The sequence below is a fragment of the Lonchura striata genome, chromosome 8 (genome assembly GCF_046129695.1).
Source record: "Lonchura striata isolate bLonStr1 chromosome 8, bLonStr1.mat, whole genome shotgun sequence".
Taxonomy (NCBI): Eukaryota; Metazoa; Chordata; class Aves; order Passeriformes; family Estrildidae; genus Lonchura; species Lonchura striata.
The window spans coordinates 38,572,989-38,594,871 of record NC_134610.1 but is presented as its reverse complement, the minus strand read 5'-3'; the positions used below and the strand labels follow the sequence as shown (position 1 = coordinate 38,594,871).

At 42.1% G+C, this 21,883-nt stretch overlaps 1 protein-coding gene across 3 annotated transcripts in view; it reads right to left on the bottom strand.

Annotated features, from left to right (window-relative positions):
• Positions 1 to 1,081: 1,081 nt before the first annotated feature.
• The window catches only part of LRRFIP1 (LRR binding FLII interacting protein 1), a 102,546-nt gene continuing 81,744 nt past the window's right edge, over positions 1,082 to 21,883 (bottom strand). The window contains exons 5-12 of one of the 3 annotated variants that reach the window (XM_021536105.3): positions 19,720 to 19,890; positions 18,741 to 18,833; positions 16,384 to 16,525; positions 6,991 to 7,037; positions 6,083 to 6,200; positions 5,573 to 5,652; positions 4,845 to 4,949; positions 1,082 to 3,874 (exon numbers count right to left, since the gene is read on the bottom strand). In XM_021536105.3, the coding sequence (XP_021391780.1) occupies positions 3,764 to 3,874; positions 4,845 to 4,949; positions 5,573 to 5,652; positions 6,083 to 6,200; positions 6,991 to 7,037; positions 16,384 to 16,525; positions 18,741 to 18,833; positions 19,720 to 19,890 (867 nt within the window). In that variant the 3' untranslated portion in view covers positions 1,082 to 3,763. Of the gene's footprint in view, positions 3,875 to 4,844; positions 4,950 to 5,572; positions 5,653 to 6,082; positions 6,201 to 6,990; positions 7,038 to 12,472; positions 14,757 to 16,383; positions 16,526 to 16,985; positions 17,079 to 18,193; positions 18,287 to 18,740; positions 18,834 to 19,719; positions 19,891 to 20,099; positions 21,877 to 21,883 lie in introns of those variants that run through there. The other 2 variants (XM_021536104.3, XM_031505324.2) reach the window with 2 other exon arrangements.

Sequence of the window (21,883 nt, the reverse complement as noted above, 5' to 3'; positions counted from 1 at the left end):
TCTCACCTCACAGCATTCCTGCCACCCAGCACTGACAGACGAAAGCACAGCCGGCGGGGAGGGAGCACAGCAGCTCTTGTACAGCTACTAGAGAATCACAGAATTATCCTGTGCTGCAAGGACCCACGAGGATGATGGAGTCCAATCCCCGGCCCTGCACAGGACACCTCACTAATACCACCCTGTGCCTGAGAGCATCGACCAAACTCTGGCAGCACCTTGAACTCTGTTTCGTGGCCATGACCATAAACTGGGGAGCCTGTTCAGTGCCCAACCCACCCTTTGGGGGAAGAACTTTTCCTAATATCCAGCTCTAACCTCCTCTGGCACACATTAAAACCTACCTGAAAGTTTCCAGCTGGAAGGAGTGCGTTACAGGAGTGGAAACAAACCTACCTGCCACACAGGTCCATGATACTTGTGCAAGGGGCTCTTCTTCCTTTAAACACGTGTAAAGGTCGTAATGAAGTGTGTAAAGCATCACTCAGTTGCCTAAAATTAACCTTCAGAGACATAGAGTGGTTTAGAGCATCTGAAGTGACGACAAACACTACCCTCCTGCTTAGTCACTTCCATGGCAACACATCAGGGCAAGAGGACATTTAATACTAAAGTAACATTTTTGATGAACCAAGCTGCTTCCTGTTGTGAAGGAGTCTTCATGAAGGATTCTTCCAGGGAAAGCTACTGTGTGGGTTACCTCTATGCTCACCATAAATAAAAGTGGAGAATGAATCCAATTAGCAACCCCATTCACATTTCTCCTGATGGGGGATTGTCCCTGTCCTCCCCCTGCCCAAGTGCACCTGGCCATTAAAATGTCAACATTTGGAAGGTGTATGTGCACCCTGCCACTAAAAATGTTGATATTTGGGGGCATGTCTCACACCAGTGCCCTCAGTTACACAAGTCCCCGAATTTGTACATTTTCCAGCCAGTGTTGCTCACATTTTGTCTGATCCTGCAGCAACATGTTGGAAAGGAAAATGAGTTGTTACACCCATATCACCCTGAAATTCCTGTATTTTCCAAGAGAACTTGTACTGGTAACATTAGCACAGAGAGACCACTCCATAAAAACTACCCAAACAAGTGACATTTTATTGGCAAGTTCTGCTCATAATGAATTTCCTTTTCCACGCTCACATCTCCTAACGGAGCGATTGGGGAAAAAAAAAAAACAACAAAACAAAACCAAAACCATTTCGGGTAACATTCCATTTGCAAGCAATAAAAATCATTTAACATTTCAAAATAAAATAGAGGATAACAAATTGAAACAGAGGTTGTAGGAAAACCCATCCTGGTTCCCCCAGGAGCTGTTCCTCGCCCAGCTGCCGCCACCTCGGCCCCGCTCTCAGGGTGCTGAGGTGCTCTCGTTTGGAGCTCAAATAATAGGACTGGGACATGTGCTATTATCATCATTCAAAGCCCTGTTGTTGTACATTCTTCACAGAAAAACATAGAACAGTTTGCAGTAAACCAACCGGTTCTTTTTCTTCCCTTATTCTAACGCTAAGTCATACTGAAAGTTAGGGGAGAGGAGGGGGAAATGTGGCTTCAACATTCACCTACTTTATCACACACAAAGGTTTCTACTAAGAGCATATCCAGGGCGAAATACACATCTGATTTCCGTCATGAGGTTGATGCTTATGGGGTGCGAGATGAAATCTACTTCGGAACGATAAACACATCCCTTTTCAATGAACAAAGTGTTATTTTTTGCCTTTTGGACCAATGCTTGGTTGCTGGGCTGTTTCCCCTGAGCCTTGCCAGGAGAGGTGGCTTTCACTGCTGCCACAAATGAAATGATGGCTGGCGGCAATCACACCTTATTTAGCACATTTGTTTGCCTTCTGAAAATCCTTTCGCTTGTTTTTTAGGCCCCCGAGGGTTTGTACACCAGAAATTACACAAGTCATGCACAAAAAATTGTTAATTGGCATCCACAGCCATTTTGAGGTATTCCACAAGAAACCTGGCTCTGCACCTGAATGTTCCTCTCAAAAACAATTAAAAAAAAAAAAACAAAAACCCAAAGCCCTAACTGGAGTGGAAATTTAATTTTAAAAGATTCCTTCCAACCCCATGTTTCACCACATTTCATCAACAAGGACATATTTAATTCCCCAGGGGGCACAAAAAAAGCCTTCTTCATCCTTTTCCTGGAATAATAATTTCAGTACTTCATTCCTAAATTTCCTTGTGCACTTGGAAGAGATGAAGACGAGGGTGTTGTTTCCTAGCCAAACCAGAGAAACACATTCAGACAGCGGTTTTGGTTTACTTAATTTGTGAAGGTGCTCGAGGAAGATACCAGAGATCCCCTTGTGCTGGAAATAGCAGCGGTTCCTACTTTAACCTCCTGTCTGCAAGGAGGAGGCTGGGGAAAGACCTGGATCGCAGGGTCTGAAGACCAAGTTAGGAAGAAGTGTGATCTCCTGGGTGCGGATTTGGCTTGGCAGAACCTCTTGAGGCAGCCACGGCTGCTCCCGTGGGACAGGAGACGCTGCTCCACCACATGACAGATCCCAGAGGGACTGGCTTTCCTGTTAGGGCTGAGGTGGGATGGGCAGCTTGGCTCCTGGGGCAGCTGCTGCTCTCCTTTGAGTAGTACATTCAGAATGAGTTCCGATGAACCAGAGCTGTAGTGCCAGTCGTGTGCCATTTGTACACACGCAAGAATCGCCTGCAACATCTCAACTGGTTCTGCTGTTCTGCATGGGAAGTGGACCTTAGAAGGAGATAACTCACTACTTCCGTAGCTGTAGAAAACCCATAGGCAGTAATATTTTCTAAAGTGCTTCTTTACTTAGCAGTTATTCTCTTAAAAATCAGACTTGTATTTTGTAGCGGCATTGTTTCCTAGTAGATCATGGACTAGTAGATAGTTTCTGATGTAAAAAACCCATTATATATTTTGTTTAAGCAAATGACACTTGCTTTGATAAATGCACCAAAGAGAGTGACCTAAGTGCAAACCCCACCATTTCTGAAAACACAGCCTTATGCTGGTTTATTAATGCAACCTTACATCCTTTAAAAGTCATTTACTTCAACTCCAAGAACAGGGATTAAATAATACAAATACAAATTGAAAATTCAATGAAGCTATTGCCTATTTACCCTGAAATAAAAGAGTCTCGCAATTCTACTGGTGCAAAAATCCCTCCAAACACATTTGTTTTATTGGCAAAGTCATTTAAGGTCACTTTTGCTTCCAAGACCATCTTCTTCCATGGTTTCCACTGAAGGAGTTTTGCTTTGTAATGGCTTATGGTTCCACAGTGATTTGTAAATGAAAAACCTACTATGAATAACTCTACCGTAGTCACTAAATTACAGATACTGTCATGATAAAAGTCCCAAACTTACAGTGTTTGTTTTAAAATTTTCAGCAAGACACAAAATTCCAGTCAAAGTGTTTTCTTTGAGTGCCATTTTAAATGGCAATAAATGGCTGCTGTGCCCTCTGGATGGAGAATTCCGTGTGCTTCTTATGTGTTGTACTTCGAATGTCCCCAGAGCTCGGCGTGGAAGGGCTCCCGCGGGCACAGCCACTTGGATCAGCTCCTCCTCTGGATGTAGTGCAGCAGGCTTGGATCTGCACGGGGAGACCCCGGCTGGGAGGCACGGAGCAGGTGTTGGGGTGGCCTGGTCTCAGAAGGCAATGACACGAAGCATCCCGGGCAGCGGGACGTAGAAGCGGCTGCGGCGTCGTTCCGGTTCTGAGCAGCGGTGGTTCCCTGGGAGGGAGTGGCTATTGCTGGGACAGCAGAGCGCTCCGGTTGGCCTTCATCTTCTCCAGCCGCTTCACCAGGTGGCCATTGCTGACCTCCAGCTCCTCGGTTTTGTCCAGTGCTGAACGAAGCTGAAGGAGGGAAACAGAAGAGCACCGTGACTTTCACCATGTTATCCCTTTGCAAAGGCAAAGCAAGGTTTGTAGTTGCCAATGCTAACTGACCACATTAACTTGGAACATAAAGCAGTTGAAAATTCCTTTAGTAGAGTTAAACTGCTTTGCAGGCCACACACAGGTGTTTAAGCACACTGCCAAGAACCCAGAGTATTTACAGAATATTGAGCAAAGGTGGCCAAGGTAAGAAGAAAAGTGGTCTCCCAAGTCTGGATTTGGCTTAATACAACCATGTGTCTTGAGGCAGTCAGCATGGACAGAAGGTTACTCCCGTGGAACGGGAGATTCTCAGAGAATCACAGAATTTCCCTCAATCCAGAGGCACGAGGCTCTGGGTGATGTGCGCCTGTCTCACTGTATAGCTTTCATGTTTATGGTTCCTAGAACTCTATTCCCAGCTTGCAGCCTCAGTTTCCTGTAAAACCCACCAGGGGATCAGGGCAGGGAGAGAGAGCTGGACTGCACTAGGCAGCAAAGCAGAAGGAGCATTTAGAACAAGCAAGGAGCCATACTGGAAAAAAACTCAAAGAAGCACCTCTGGAGGCTGTGAGAGAGAATCTGAGAAAAGTATTCAGGCTCTAAGGAGACAGAGGCATGGTCAGAGTCTGTGGACAGCCACACTACCCCAAACAGGCCTGAACAGACTGAGAGCAAGGAAAACAAGCTCACAAAGAACAACTCATCCCTTTAGCAAGTCAGGTTAGGAATGAACTGTGAAAAGGCAGTGGGAGCTCACAGCTGTGACTGTTACTGAGTGCTCAAAACTTGGTTGCACATTTAGAAGGAGTAACTAAAGAAATAAAGCAATTAGATGCTTATCCCTTGCTATGCCAAGAAAGGTGGTTCCTCCCCTAAAAGACCCCAGGGAAGCAGGTTTCCCCCACATGGAGCAGGCTGACCTGTGACAGCTTGCAGGTGGAGTTACCTCTCTCTGCAGTTTGCGTTTCTCTGCCTTCAGTTCATCTTCTACTCGCTCAGCATTTTCAGCAGCAGTTTTGTATCGGGCTACCTGGCCTTCCAGTCGTATTACCTGAGGTGAAGGCAAAGGCTGGCAATTAGAAGCTGTACCAAGAAGTAATTCTGAAGTTCTACTCTTCCACTAGTACTCAAGGAATAACCAGAGAGATGCTAACTCCTCTTTGATAAAATAAAGGCATATTTTCAGGGAAGGAAACAACACCAAGGAAGCCTGGCAACAGTAACTTACTGCTGACCTTTTGTACCTTTGTTTTTATATCCATATTTAATATGCTTCCAGCAACAAAAAATACAGTCCATTGACTAAATTTCTCTTAGCAAGAACATTGCTTATGTACCTTAGACAAGAGCAAACAATCAAAATGGAACAGCTGTGTATAAACTCCATTCTATCACCTCAATTGCTGGGAGCTATTTGAAACCTGTTGACAGCTAGGCATAAGGAAGTGTTCATCAGAGTTCATCAGGTACTTTTGTCTTTGACCATTCTTCCTTCAGTACAGAGGAATAATACATTCCTTCTTCCCTATACATAAAAGTCCCTCATGCTCCAACACTCCCATTTCTTATTTTAAGGGAAAATCACAGTAAACATAATTTCATTTATAATTTAAAACACACTTTCTCTTTGTATTCTCATCATGCCTGAACAAACAGAACAAGTCAAAAACTTACATTCTGCTCCAATGCTGTTATCTCTTGCTCAGACTTTGCTAGTTTAAATTTGAGATCGCTGATCTGTCTGTTGGCATCTCCTAAAAGAATTGCAGATTTATCAGAGATGTCAGAACAAATGTGAACAGTTTTTAACAAGTCTGTGGTAAAACTTCCATGCATCAGGGATCTACGTGGGACAGCAGGAGAGTAGTTCTCTCAATAAGTGTCCAGCAGAGAGGCACCATTCCCAGTCCTGCCTGATTCCCTGCCAACCACTCTGAAGGCAGAATTAATCTGAACTCCCCCCAGCTCTGCTGAGGAGCAGTAACAGAGATTTCCAACTGCAATCTCAAACAAAGGCTCCTAATTCCCATACCTTTGTAGAAGTGCATGGCTGCTCCCAGACCAAAGCTTCCCTGGAACTGAAGGCTCATTCTTACTCAGAGCCATATGCTTATTACTGTACTGATATATTTTCTCACTCACATGCAGGGCACAAAATTATCTTAAAATCAAAATACAGCTCACTTTGGAGGTCAATCATGTGCATATCTGTTCCATTTTCCAGAACTTCATCTTCAGACTGCGTATTTTCCATCTTGCCATTCCTTTGCTTTTCTTCCAGTTGTCCCTTTAATTTTTTAATCTGAAGGACAGAAAATAGTTATTAAAATCACTAAGGGAAATCATGGCTAGAATTCACTCCAGTATTATAAAACAAATTATGTATTTTTTAAACATAAATTCCAAAAAATTTTCTGTTACATTGTAACATCCTAGAAATTCTTTTGGCAAATGACTCATGGTATTTTACACGAGTGCTTATGTACAAGTTCAGGATCAAAACAATGAGTGAAAGATGACTGGTTTATTAGAAAAGCCATAAATCTTCTGCAGGCACATTAATGTAAAACATTCTTTAAAATTCCCAAAGCTGTGCTTGGTTGTGTGTGAGTCTCAAGGCCAAGCTCACTGAGCATAAATGAAAGCACAGAGTGTCCTGCAGGGCAATTGATCAGCTGAGGTTTTTTGAATAAGCTTTATAGCCACTATGGAATACCATGGTACCAGCAATAATTCCTTTAATTGCTCTTTACCCATCTGCAATTCCTCCAACAAACCTTTCCAAAATGCCCGTCTACCCACAGACCCAGCAAAGGGGTGGGCTTACTCTTGGAGAGAAAATTTGCTTCTACAATTGCTGAGCCATGCCCATTTTCCCCTTGGGCCAATCTGCAGGATTATTATTCAGAAATAAGAGGGTCATATCTTCCATGTATCCTGAGTTAACACATGGGAGGAATGTTATGGAGGAAGAACAGAGTGCCAGCAAGGCAGCAAGAGCAACCAGACCACACCACTGCCACTCCACATCATATGTTTGGGCTATTTTTGTTTTCTTAATCCTTTATGTTCTTCACTTGCCCTGAGATTACCTGGTCTAGCAAGGACTCCCGTTCATCAATGAGCTTTTTCAGCCTGTCTGGAAGAGAAAAGGGAGAGTTCAGTGCTGACCAAGCCAGCGGCGCGTCGGGGAGTGCATCTGAGACACGAGACTGACCCGTTCAGGTTAGTGACTACTGATGGGGGAGTTAGGGCACGTACCACAGGACATGAGGCCCAGGCAGGGCTGGGAGGGGGCTGCAGCCAGGGCACTTATGGCATTCTCACAGAACATGCTTGTCCCAGCAGTAGCAGCAGCCAGCTGCATGCAAAGAGGCTAATCTTCTACGTTAGGTTAGCATGCAAGAACTCTAGGGTCAAGCACAACTGCAACACAAAATCTCACAGATCTCGACAGTTTAGCACAATGACAATACTGTAAACACCTATAATCACATTCTCAGCACTTTAACTTAAATTTCAGCTTCAATATTATGACCAGAAAAAAACATTTGCCCATTGAATTATTTGTGTTTCGAACGCAGCAGTCTGGTAAAACTGTATTTTCTCTTCAGAGTCAATTCTCCAGGTCAAACATCAAGAGACAATGGACAAACTGCACCAACTGTTGTGCTGCATTTGGACTTGGAAGTGCTACAGATCAGCACACGGGTATGTGCAGCCTTCATTTATAAAGTGCACTCTACAGAATGAGACAGCTGGAAAAAAGAACTACAAAGTAAGCAAACAAATCACTTCATTTTTTTCCTTCCCCATTAAGGGCTGCAAAATGTGAAAGCACCCAAACCACCTAATTTTCTCACCACCCAAAGGACCTAAATGATTAATTAACAAGCTCAGTTTGTTCAGGTACACCTCAGGCAGGAGTACACTGCAACATCACGTTGAAATACATGCATTAGGAGAGGATCTGTTGGCCTCAGCTGGGTCTCACGGCTGGTTTGTCCAGCTGGCCTCCCTTGCCAGCAGTGCTGAGCTCAGGCTGCTCAGAGCTCAACTCCACAGGTGAGCTGTGGCCTGCTGATTAAATGGCTAAAATCCAAAGGTGACTCAAGAAAAAGATTTTTTTGTAAACTTTAGGAAAGCAAGGTAAATTACACATAAGAGCCTGGTGGGCTTTTATCAGGTAAATTCTGTTGATAGACTTAAATATTTTTGAAGAGCTTTATAAGTACCACTTCTTCTTTGTTGACAATTCCTGAACAGGCCAAAGCCTTGTGGCTCTCCCTTTTTTCTTGTTAGCAAATGCACTTAAAGGGAATCAAGAGTCCGTATTGAATCAAATCATGGTGATAACTGTTCTCCCAATGGAAGTCCCTCTGTACAGCAGACATGTAGAGTCCATTAATGTGGTGTGTCACTTCCCTGCTAGAATAGACACCCCCATACAGTCCCACTCCAGAGCATGGAATAAAACCTTTACCTTGGCTTTTGATGCAATACCCTTAGCGTGACATCCCAGTTCAGCAGATCTTTGGATTAATTTTGAACCTCCTGAAGTCCTATTCTTTTTTTTTCCATCCATTTGTAACACACCCAACATTGCTCTATCTGAGCACTGATATGAAGAAACAAAAAAAGCCAAACCCACTTTTTTTGTAAATACTCCCCACAAACAAAATTTCTGAGTATAAACCCCTTTAAAATAATAAAACAATTTCACAGATCTATATGGGAATGAAAGAAAATTTAAGACAAAAATTCTGCAAAAGGTGAAAGATATGGAAGAAAAATAAAGGTCAATGAAGACAGCAAGAACAGCAAACAGGATGGAGATACTTGGATTCAAGAGATTGTGTTGGGATTTACAGGTCAGCAAAGCTTGAGAAATGGAGTTCCAAGGACTGGAAAGAGAGTGAGGACTGATGCAGCAGGAAACCTTTAGGCCACTTCAAAATTAGCCCAAACTTACTGAGTCCAAAAGGGCCAAGTAGCACATTTTGATCCTGAAAACAATGTAGTTGTGACTTTCATTAACACAACCACTGCTGTGGGGTGAAAGCTGCCTGCCTGAAGAAAGGACACCTCTGCCAGCTTCCAGTGAGGAAGCACACTGGCTTCCCCAAAGCCCTTTTCCTGCAAAGAGGATGCATTTTGGGATGAACCTTCAAGTTTGGTCTCACCTTCAGTTCTCTCTGCCCTCATTACAGATATCTGTGCACCCCATTGGGACATGCAGACAGTGGGGTTTACCAGATGAGGGAAAAAATGAGTTTGCTAAAATTGCCATTCACATAGAAGAAAATTTCTGCCTGTAGAAATGAGGGTCTCTTGGGTTTCACTTATCTTAAACCCCCATAATAACACAGAAACTTGCTCACCAGGGTCACTTTAATTTTGCATTTAGGAGATATTTTTCCAACAAATCTGAGGACCTTGTGAACAGGTGAGCAGGAAAGTACAGTTCATTGAATCAGGACAGGAAGCAGCTAATTAAAATTCTCATCTATAACAGTCATTATCCTTATTCCACATACAAAGACACTAGAGTGAATATTTAGTGTGACATTCACCTCAGTTAACTTTGGAAAGGTGATTCCCAGGGTACTCACTGCACCAGTTCAGGGCCTTCACACACCATAGTTTAACAGAGGACTGAGGAGATGGGGCCTGCGAGGGAGCAGGACACAGAGGGTGAGCACGGTGCTGAGCAGTGTCTTCTGCCACAGTATCTAAGTCCAGTGACTGATCTCATTGCCTTGGCATTGCAAGTGACTCGAGGCATTGCTTACTCAGGTGCTGCTCCAGTGGCACCAAACATTCCCCAGTCAGCCACAGATCCTCCATGTCTCTTTCCACTTGGAGATGGGGAGCATGGGATGGGAAGCAGCTGGTTTTAACTGCATGATTGACATGACGTGTGGCCCAGGAAGTAACTAATCCTGATGTAAATGAAAGGGGTAAACTCCTCTTGGAGAATGGAGAGACATCCCATGACATCCCAGCCCCAAGCAGCTATTCAGAACTGCCTGCAAGAATCCAGCTGTCTGAGCAGGTTGGGCAATACTCCCTCTCCAGATCTGTCAGTTCATTGTGGAAGTTGAGAAAGTGCTTTCCTGTCTTTCTCAGAAGAGGGGCACTGCCAGGGACAGCATAGGATTTGGAAGCACTGGCTTGCAGTACTGATTTTGAGGGGGACAGGAGGACTTTTCTTCTTTATAGTAAAGAAGATATTGACCAAGACCTTTTCACTATTTATTTTCCTTTTTTATCAAGTAAGTTTCTTGAGATACTGCTTTTGAAAGCATTTCAGGCTAGCTCTGATATGCACAAACCTGCACTACAGCATTTATGTGCCACTACATGATGATCATAAAACCCAGCAAGCATTTGGGGTTATTCTGGAAAAACAAAAACTTCATACTTGGGTCACAGACTCATTTTCAACTTTCCAGGATGGATTTCTGGCACAGCAGGTACTCTGCACTGCCTCTCCATGTTCTTGCTCCCAGTTACACTGGGAGTGGGATCAAAGCTGGTACTTGGACAAATAAGATTGGAGGTGTTTCTGCTCCTTTAACTTGGCTTTAAAAAGGAATTCTCTTAAAGATGCTGTCTTTTCTGAAGTGGAAAAACTAGTTAAAATCAGAAATGAACTAATAAGAAATACAGGATATAATGGCATGTTGCCTAATTTAACTCTGATAGATCCATCCACAATACAGGCGAAGTCTGGTAAGAACATTTAATGATCTGTTTAATCTATTTAACAATTAAAACCCACTTCCAACATTAAACCATATATTACTATTGAGAGTATGGCAGAGCCAAATCTTTAAATAAACACTGCTACATGCTGATAAGAAATGCTTATAAGATCTATGACTTTTCGGATTAGCATCTAGTGTAAACTCTTAGGAACAACTGCCAATACTTACAGAAACCATGGTGATCTGCTGTAAGTTGGAGAGAAGCCACATGAAAGGAGTTACAGGGTTACAGACCTGTTAGAGCTCTACGGTTAAGGTGCCATCACATATTCAAGGTGCTCAGACCCCGAGGCTGCCCAGTCCTAGGGAGATGGCTCTTGTAGCTACGTAGCACAAGGCAATAAATTGAACAAAAGCTGCAGAAAAATGGTGTTGAAATGATACAGGTGTAAATAATTCCTTGTGCAGGTTTAGAAACAGTGCTCTGGACAGGTACTTTAAAGTATAAAATATGTTTATTTAAATTAAATACAGCAGTACATTTTGATATACATCTTCAAATTTTACAGTCTGTCTGTGCTCTGACAACTTTGCAACAACAAATACAGCCTTCCATAGCCCACACCCCCCTCAATCTGCATTCCCTTGGGACATTCATTGCTTAACACTTTAAATGAATATTTATATATGCAAAATATGCTCTTCCTCCCAAGTACAGGCAGAGATGCAAGAGGAAATACAGCAAGGGAGTCCAAAAGCCTAACATACCAGCAATTCAAAGCAATCCAGCTTTTCCAAAAGGCACAGGGGGGCTAATACACAAAACAAGAGTTGTCTTTGGTCTGATATCCAGCAAGAGTTAAGACATGCAAAGTTATCTTCTTTCCAGAAGGAAAGAGATAAGATTTGCTTCAGAGATAAAAACATTCTTTCAGAATCAGAGTTTGCAAAAAAAAAAAAAAAAAAAAACAAAACCATATATAAAGCAGTAAGCAAATGCAATTTTAAACAAAAATCTTTTTGGAAAAATAGATATTTTATATATTCATATCTAGACAGTACTTGATAGCAAACCTAAGCACACATTACAGTGTGTATTGACACTTTCTCTGGAAAAAAATAAAAATCCCATGTGAGACATGGTGTAAAAGGCCTATTGTGGTGCAAAGTGCCTAGGTGAAGTAAACATGTATATATTTATTCCTTTCAGCAAACTAAGACCTGTATGTTGCACTTTCTCCAAACTGTGTATTGCTCTTCCAAAGTGCTCAGACTAAGCAGATTCACGGTGATCTAACTATATTTTGGAATATGACCATATAAGAAATACACACAAAGTGGAATGAAAAGATCTTTTTTCTTCATATTAAAAAAAAAAAGAAGAGCTTGGTTCATAGGCTTTAAACATTCTGAAAGAAGTTTCACCACCAATGTGGCTGATCTGCTGAGTTCCTTCATGAAGAGTTAATGTACTTGCTGTAGAACTAAGTACAAGTAAGCATAATGTGCATAAGTTCACAAAGGCCCAATGTACATTCAAGATATTGATCAACTAGGCTAGAATAAAAAAAAAAAAAAATCTACAGAAATTCCCCAGGAGCAGCTATCCACACTAGAGGGACTTTAATTGCATAACAGTTTGAATAGTCAAGTTGTGAAGCTTCCTCATTAGGTGATAAGCTTTCAACCTGAGACACAGCAAAACCAAACCCACTCACAATTTCTGTGGCTGGGTACAACAGTGAATAACTTAATACTTGCATCATTACCACATCCATGCTTTATGCTGAGTTACCTACAAAGACAAAATTCTAAGAGTATTCCAAGGTCTGATTGTCTTGTACAAAGTGCATGTTTGAGATTGGTCACAGGGCATGGAACTCGTGTAGGTTTGAGGTTCTGAACTCAGGAGATTGTACAGTCATCTCTGGATCTACCTCTACTCTTTTTACCAACCTGCAAATCCTCCCTGCTTTCAGCCCTCTTAATGAAAGCACTTTCCAAATCCTGTTCCAAAACATCTCGAGCCTGTAATTTTCCCACTTTACTAGAATCTGATACTTTGATTTGATCTTCCTCCACATCAGCCTCCTCATCAGTTTTCCCCAACACTTCCCCTTGTAAGCGCCCTGTTTCTTCAGGCTCATCTTTTTTATGCTGCAGGATTTCACCTTTGGTCAAGGCATCTTTGGTTTCCATTTTGTCTGTTCCCTCTCCAGCTTTGTCCATGTGGGCAGTTTTTCCAACAGCACCATTTGATCCATCACTCTCTTCTCTCTGTGCATCAGCTTTCTCTCCATCCCATTTTTCACCAGATTCTAGTATCTGATTTGACTCTTCATCAAAATCAAATGCATCACCATCATCTTCCTGGCTTTCCTCTGCTTCGTCCTCCAATTTCACTTGTTCACAAATGTTTTCATCCTGCACAGGCTTCTGTGCTGGGGAATTATTTGCACCTACCTCCAATTTAACTTGTTCACAAACGTTTTCATCCTGCACAGGTTTCTGCGCCAGGGAATTATTGGCATCTACCTCCAATTTAACTTGCTCACTAATGTTTTCATCCTGCACAGGTTTCTGTGCCAGGGCATTATTTGCACCTTTCTCAGAAGCAAATTCCCCACCAGGTTGGTCTGCAAACTCTAACTCTTGCTCATTTTCTTCCAGTGTTTCTTTACTGGCTTTGTTTTCAGTAGTTACAGTAACACCTACACCTGACTCCTCTTTAGATTCACCTTCTACTTGTTTAACCACCTTCTGCACTTCACCCTCTAAAGGAACATTTTTCTCTCCCTCTGTACCATCTGCTTTTTCTTCAGTACAGGGACTTGTTTGAACTTCTGCCTTTGGATTCAAATCTTCTTCCCATTCTGTCCTACTTTCCTGTCCTTCCCCAGCCTCATCCCCTGTTTCCAATTCTGTCTCCTTAATTTCATCCTCTAAAAGACTTGGGTCTAAATGGGTTTCCTGAGTGATCACCTCTCTCACAACCTCTGTTCCAGGCTGTGCCTGCTGCAGCTCACTTCCCTTTCCCTCAGGAATGCAGCCTCCTGCCTCCACAGATGCCACACCTTGCTCGCCTGCTTCAGCAGAACCTGAACACTTCTCCAGCTCTTTCAGCAATTCTTCCTTCTGTCCATCCTTCTCAGCTGTAGCAGTTTCATCTTCAGTTTTATCTTGTGTACTTGGTTCCTCTGGGGATGCTGAAGCACTGTCCTCTGAAGAAGCTGGTTGCATGAATGCCTGACGTTCTCCACCTTCCTCTTCAAGTGGCTCTGCTGGGACATCCCTTTCACATGGCTCTATCCCCTCCAAACCCACAGATTCAGTTTCTCTCAGCTGACCCTGAACTGTGTTCCCAACCTCATCTTCTTCAGCTCTGTCACATGCTGTTTTCTCATGTCTTCCATCAGTGCAGTCAACAAACTTTTCCTCCAAGACATTTGCAACCTTGTTTTCAGCACTTTCTTCTGAGTGCTGGGGTTCCTCTGGAGTAGAACTCTCCACATTTCCCTCTTCCCTAAGCAAGCCAGCCACTGCTCCCTCAGGTAGCCCTGCCTGGTTAGAAACCAACTCACTGCTCTCACTTGTACTGTCAGATCCTTCATCCATTTCATTATCACTCAGGGCATGGCTGGTTTCAACATCCTCCTGTTCTTCCTGATTGGGTGCAGCTTCTCCCAGTTCCTGCTCTGTAGCTGAGTCACAAAACGTTTCATGAGGAGTCTCAAAAATAGGGTGGCCTTGCAGAAAGCCCAGCTCCAGGTTCTCATTTGTCCTGGCACTCAAGTCATGGTGTTCAGCCTCTGTACTCTCAGCCTGCTGGACTGCTGTGTCCCTGGACTCTGTGACCTTCCTCAAGCCATCTGTGTCACTGTCACTGTTTGAAGAAGTGCTTCCTGACATAGGTTCTGTGAGGCTTTGGGCTTGCTCTGCAAACCTATTCTCTGGTAACATCACTGTTGGCAGGGTGTCCCGTTCTTCAACCATTTGTTCTGCCTTTGCATTTTCAGCAGCATGCAATGTCTGTAATTCCTCCTCCTCAGACTCCTCTTTGTGTTCCTCATGCTCAGTATTCTGCAAGATTTCTCTTTTCCCCACATCCTCCAAAATCTCATTTTTCATCTCCACTTCATTGGCTTTGCCTAAAAGACCATTGAGAAAGTTGAGGGGGCCACACCACAGCACTTACCTCCCCACTTAAAACCCAAAAGGCAGAATGAGAAGAACAGGTTAATAAAAGATCAGCTTTTGCCAATTTTGTGAGGCAAAGCAGCGATTGAATTAGTAAGGATCCAGGGGGTTTGATCAGTGAAACTCACCACCACCCTCTCAAAGCAAGAAGTCTCTGGTGCTGGCTCGTGTTTTTGTAAAGGAGGAGATTTTTGCTCTTGGCTGTGGGAATGACAGCCCTCATAGAGGAGATCAGCTGGTTGAAGCAGTGCAATTTAACAGCAATACCTGCAGATGTACCACTAAAGACTCTTTTTCCTCAGCAATTTTCTCTACAACTTTAACCCTGATACCCCTCTATCTGTGAAGGAGTCTGATGCCATTCCAATGGACTCATGAAGGATTATTCAGTAATATTTTGCTTTTAAAATCTCAAGACAGGCCCCATCAGTGCACATGATAGACACTGAATGTAAAATCTGATGGGCAAGCAAATGGTTAGGCTCTTCAGACCTCCCAACACAGACTTGGGTAATCTGTGCCCCATATTTCAGCCACCCAAAGGGGTGGGGACTTCTGTGTTTTAGTGAAGGTTGTTTTTGTTGTAACATTTCCCTTCAATTCATATTTTAAAGCAACAGATATTAAAACAATTGTGTTTGTTGTTAGTTTTTGGGTCTATGCTGTACCTATTCTGAAAGAAAAACCCAAGATTAGGAGATGTAGAAAACATTACATTTAAAAATACACCCTTACCTTGGTTTTTGGTGTTCCACATTGTTTCCACACAGAAACTGAGTGAGGAAAAAGCAGCCAAAAGCTCAAAGACAGAGAACCTGCACTCACAACAATCGGCTGCCTGCAGTTACTTATTAGTATGTTCATTTAGAACAACAAAAAAAATTCCAACAAACCAAAAATATTACTTTATTTCCTTACACTAGTACAATAGTTCTCTAATGAGTTCTCTAATAAGCTCACCACATAAAAGCATAAAGAGGTTTTGCCAACCAGATTTGTCCTTCCTAACGCTGTCCAATTACATCCTTTGAATTCAAGTGTCAGTGTAACAAGTAAAAATACAGATGTGTTAATTTTAAGTGTTCAAAAACACAGGAGCATAGAATTTATCCCTTGGTGTGCTTTGGCAGAGCCCAGCACTGTTGTTCAAGCAGACACATTTCTCAGGGATATCAATGAACCAACATACAAGCTCTTTATAGCAAACTAAAATTCCTTTTTTTCCTGATTATTTAAGGTATGTGCTGAAAAATACTGAGCAGCACTAGGATTATCATGGGACAATTTTCCAATTCAGGGTTTAAATGGCAATGTGAATGACTGCTACTTATCTTTAATGTCCTATTTGTATTCCCATCCTTTGTCACCTTGCAGGGGAAGTGAAGTCTGCTGATGGAGGAGACTGCAGGACACACTGGGAGTGATAATCAACATGAAGCAGGGAAATGCACAGGAGTGACTGGACAAGGAGCATGCTGGTGGTGTTAATTGTTCCACTAACAACTGCCCCATCCAAGCAAAGGTGGATGAATGAAGGACAGACAAGCAGGAGGGGCTGAGAGGACACACAGCACTTACCTAGCATCCCCTCCCCTCCTGGCTTCAATGCCTGAGTGGTGCCTGGGGCACTTCGGGAAGAATCCAAGTGTCCTTCGTTATCCAGAATGTCTGATGTGTCTCCGTTGGTAGCTACATCAGAGTCTGGGATTATTCCATGTTTCTGTGGAAAGCAAAAGCAATGCTTTAGAGCCTGCTGCTCGGAAAGGGAAGGATTGTCAAGTGCTCCTGTCCAAGATACTCTGAATAAACAATTGCTTCAATCATTCCATTAAACATGGCTGGGAGTCAGGAAGGAGAACAGATATTGCAGTTCTCAGTTCAGCCATTCTGACAGCATGTGATCTCAGCTACTTTTTTTTTAATATAAATCTGCTGCATAAGATGTTCCTCAGAGAAGTGTCTCCTACAAAAACGACTTCTTTATACTCCAGTCTCCACTAAAAACTCACAATGAATAGCAGAGGAAAGGACTTCATATAGAAAATCTCTGAAATGGCAATTTATAGGCAACATGAAAATTGAGTTATTGCTACTAAGCTAGACCTAATTTATTCTGCCCAAATGTACAGGGGAAAAGGGTCAGCAGATTAAAATAAATTTATTTTATTCCTTTTGCATACCTTCAGTTGCTCCTTCAGCACAACCACTTCGTCTCTAAGGTCATCCCGCTCACTCCTTATGGAATCAAAGAAATCTTTCTGCCTCTCTAGTGCCTGAGTTCCCAACACAGACAGAGGGCCAGGAGATGTGAAGAAAGGAAGGGAGACAAGTAAAGGTCATGAAAAGCAAATGTAGACAAGAATGAGCAGATTTAAGATATTGAGGGTATGGAAGGGACACAGATGAAAAAGGTCGAGTTTACAGATTGCAGGACTGAGTTTGCATACAGAGAGAGAAACCTCAAATCCAAGAATGGCACAGCTTCCTCAGTAACCAAGAATTCCTGCCAAAGACATTCAGAGCCCAATTCTTCATTGGAGACCCTTCAAATGAGGGTCCACTTTTTATTCTTATCTGCTAGACAAGCTGATCCAAACCCATACAGCTTTAGCATGCACACTGAAGACATCATGTCATTCCCATGTGTTAATGGAAGGGCATGGAAGTAGGTCCACTGGATTTCAGGAGACAATTATTTCACATTTTAATTAATTTGAAAGCTGCTATTAAGTCATCCTTAGTCTGGGATGCACCATGTGCAAATGCATATTTTGCTACTCAACTCCCCCCTCTCGGTATTTCTATACAAATAGACCAATTAAAAAAAAAAATAGACAATTTTAATCTTCAAGCTGCTATAAATTATTTGACATCACAAACATGGGCAAGCTGCCAGATTTCTTTCTTCTACTCTGTTCAGGAAGCCTTTCAGTATTCAGCTGGAAAAGAAAACCAGAGTGGGTTTCCATGTGGCTTTGATAAGAGACGGTGGGAAGGGATGAGAAGCAAGGGAGACTTTCATCCCAATGTCCTATAAATAGCTCCATTACCTTTTTATCCCACTCCAGTTTCTGCTCAGTCTGCAGATTAAATCTAAATAAGAGAAAACTCAGTGCTGATGGAATTGCATTATAAATAGCACTTCCTTTCCCCACATGGCAAATGCAAATGGTGCAGCACAGCAAATCAATTGCCCTTGGTTTGAAAGCAGACCAGCTGCTAGGTTTTCCTTGGATTTTAAGGTACTGCCCAAAGACAACACTTGCTATTTGCTACTTCACTGGCAACATCACAGGACAGCCACACCAAGCAAAGGCACTACAGAGGGGTTTTACAAAAGCAGGATGAGTGTCTCTTTGAACACACTGCAGGAGTTGATAAGTCCTACCCCTATTTTTTTGTCTTTCCACTCTATTGTCTCCTGAAGATCAGAAATTTCCCTGACATAGCTCTGCTGTTTCTGTTGCAGCTGTTGGATTTCCTGAGGGGCAGGAGCAGAACAAGAAGACAGAAAGCAAGGTAACAGGTTAACAAGGAAGGCCAAGATTGCAGTGATGCCAAAGAATGAAAAAAGTCAGGTGCTAAAGTAAATGAGTAACTACAGTGCACAGTTTCTGATATCCCAACTGAACCTGTGTTCCTGAAGACAATCTTATGATCCACAACATGACTTAAAACAAGTTACACAGTTCTGTTATTTTCCTCTCCACAAACAGCTGTCCAAAATGCAATACTTAGGAAGAATAAGGTAATACTTAGGAAAGTACTATTTGCATTAGTCAGCTCTGAACCTGTTTGGCCTGAAACACTAACGTTTCTCCTGGTGAGAAACTTGAATAGGGAATAAAATTCTCCATGCCTCAAATTCTCCACTCTACTGCTACTTGGGAATGTACCAATCAAAGAAGCCATTAAAAGAAAAAAAAGTTACTTACTGCAAGCATTTCTTCTCTCTGCTTCAAAGCCTCTTTCATTTCCATGAACTGAAACTGCAATATGCTATGAGCATGCTTCTCCCTCTCAAATTCCTGTGAATAATGAAATATTCACAAGATTAATATTAATCAAAAATAGCATCCTACCAAAAAGAGGAAAATAAGCCCAAACACAAAGAAAATGCTTACTGCAATGTAATTCTTGAATATCCCTCTAATCACAATCCCATAAGAGTGCAATTTTTAACGAGTTTGTCCTTTTTCCAAGATGCTATTATGGCACCAAATATAGGAGTGACAGACATCATTTAGCCCATTTCATAAGCTGAGCAGCAGGCTGAAGAGCTTTTACACTCCAATCCTTCAGACTGCACAGACGATTGCATGGGAATTTAACCCACTCTTCCCACATGGCCACCTACTGAAAGTTAGCTGGACTTTTAAATAAAAAGAAAAAAAACCCTACAGTATCTTTCAGGAACTGTGTTTTGAAGTGGGGTGTAGTCAAATGCCCCAAGCTACAAGAAGGCACTTCTGAAAACATAAGCACTAGTTTTATTATTTAACACCAAATCATTGTCAGCTGCTGAATTAATATAAATCTTAATTCAACATTTAACCATGGAGCTGTCTGAACTGCACAACTCTCCCACAGGCTGCCTGGAGACACCTCTGTGTGTAAAACTTCTCCAGAAGTCCCTATGGATCTATGAATTTACTTTAGAGATGGAATATAAAAGGAGATGTGATAATATCAATATAGCCTTTACCAGCTAGAACATTTCTCCTCAGAAATGGCTTAGAGAAATTTCCTATTTGTATGACCACAAGTACACAACAAATCGGTATTTCATTTAATACTAATTAAACCAGTAATTTAAAATATTGAATAATAATAATTTAGCTGCCTCCTCCCAAAGATCTCTACCCTCCTCCAAATCTCTCTCTGTTATTTCCCATGCCAGAGCTCTTTACATACTTTACTTTTCTCTTCATATTGCCTCCTGGATTCTGCCAGCTGTTCCTCTAACTCTAGGAGCGCATCCTTCAGGGTGTCCACTTGGTACATGAAATTTGTTTTCTCATTGTCCAGCTGAGCATTTGACACCATAGCCTTCTTGTATTTCTCCTCAACTTCAGCTAGAGAGTCCTGCAGAGAGCAACCAACCCTGGTCAGAGTCAGAAATAAAGGAGGACACTTTGCCGACCGAGAACTTTGGTGAGAAAAGAAAGCACCAAAGCACAAGTTTGCCTATGGAAAGCAGCATGAATCCTGTGCTGGAGGCTTCCCAGCTGTCCAAGGTGAGGAAAACCTCCTGTGCCCCCACCAGGCTTGTGCTCCCAGGCAAGCAGCCTTACCTCAGCACGGATCAAACGCTTCCTTCCTCTGCTGCTTCAGCTCCTGCCTTCCTGGTTTTCCTCCTTCTCCCTCCTCCCCCTGCACACTGGCAGCTCAGAGCTGCTGCTGAAGATGGCAAGTTGGGATATTTTTTTTTAAAGGCAAACTGGCCTTGATTTAAGATCACTTTGGCTGATGTGAGGCCTGAAATTCAGGCAGATTGACAGCCACTTCACACTAATTTCAGTGATCCTTGCAGTGTGGGAGCCCTTCAATATTGACTCAGGAATTAGGATTCACTGTGAAAGAGAAAGCTGCAGCTTTTGTGATCTGATGTATGATTTCCCATATCACATCCCTTCTTTACAAATTTACTCTCTAAGATACAATTCCCAGTATCTTGAAAACCCCTTCTGTGAGCTTGACCTGAATATAAGATACTGAGATATTTATAACAAGAAATGATGGTAAAGCAAAATTAGCATAACTTTTCATTTATGCAGACAAACTTGATTTTAATAAACAAATAAAATAATCATATAAACAAAGAGTTATATAAACAAAGGCGTGTAAATATGCAAACAAGGAGGACACACACATCAACATTTTAGTTAACAGATCAATTACTCTTGGAACTTGTGTAATTTTAATTATTTGAACTGAAGTATGGGTGAGTTTCATATACTTCCTTTTTCAGCTGATAACAGAACTAAGGATGACAGTGGCAAAGTCTAAATGAATTTAATTGACATTTCTATTAACAAATGAGATAATTTGTCTTTTAGGACACAAATTTGTCCAGTTCCAAATGCTTAACTGTGTTTTAGGGCACTTTCCAGCTCCAGATGAGAAATACCAAGCACAGGAAAGCCAACAGGATTTGGAAAGCTCAGAAGGGAGCTGGAAAGGAAGTATATCAAGGAAGAAGTTAAGGAAGTTCTGCTCCACTCCTTCAGCATGCCACGTTTTGGTGTCTTAGCATCAAACAGTGCAGCTTAGGTCCAAATCACTCCAAAAGGCAGACTAAGGGACATGGATTGAAATATTTTTATGCAATGTGATCATTTTGGTCTATCTGCTACTCAGTGACCAGGAAGAAAACCAAAATTTTACCAAAAAAGGGCCTAACTACTCTGTTTCCATTGAAAACTCATTTAAAGTGGCAACACCTTCATCTGTTAGTGCTCAGCTGATGACACAATCAGCAATTAATGTTGGCAAATGTTGAATTTATCTATTTGCCTTTTTCAAAAAGCCACAGCTCATGTCACTGCTCACTTAGGAGGTGGGTGGTACATGGATGTACAAGTTGGTTGTTGTATTTATAAACAAAATTTATAGCTTAATGGAAGCAGTAAGAGCTTCAGCATTCCTTCTTCAGGTGACAGACTTTGATAAATGGAGTTTTGTTGCAAGAATTGTTTAAGGGTGTCTTCTGTCATCTAAAGATGAAAGCAAAAGGACATCTCACATGGCCATATAAAAATAAAAGCATACAAGGTTCTAAACTCATTTTTGTTGTAAACTCTAACACTGTAGGACATGAGTTCTAGTTCATCTCCTAATACTGGAAGGTTTCCTGGAATACGAAACTATATAAAAAAAACCCAAATAATTTTAATTTGCTAGCAAAACAATGACCTCCTCAAACCAGCAAAGACAACATGCAGCAGGAACCAGCAGCCTTCTAGTGAACACTTGGAAGCATTTCTCAGCACAATCCCCCAGTCAGAATGGTTTGCCAGTTAATGAGACACTGCACACCGTTCTCAGGAGAACAGCATGCAAGGGCAGCTCTGGGGCT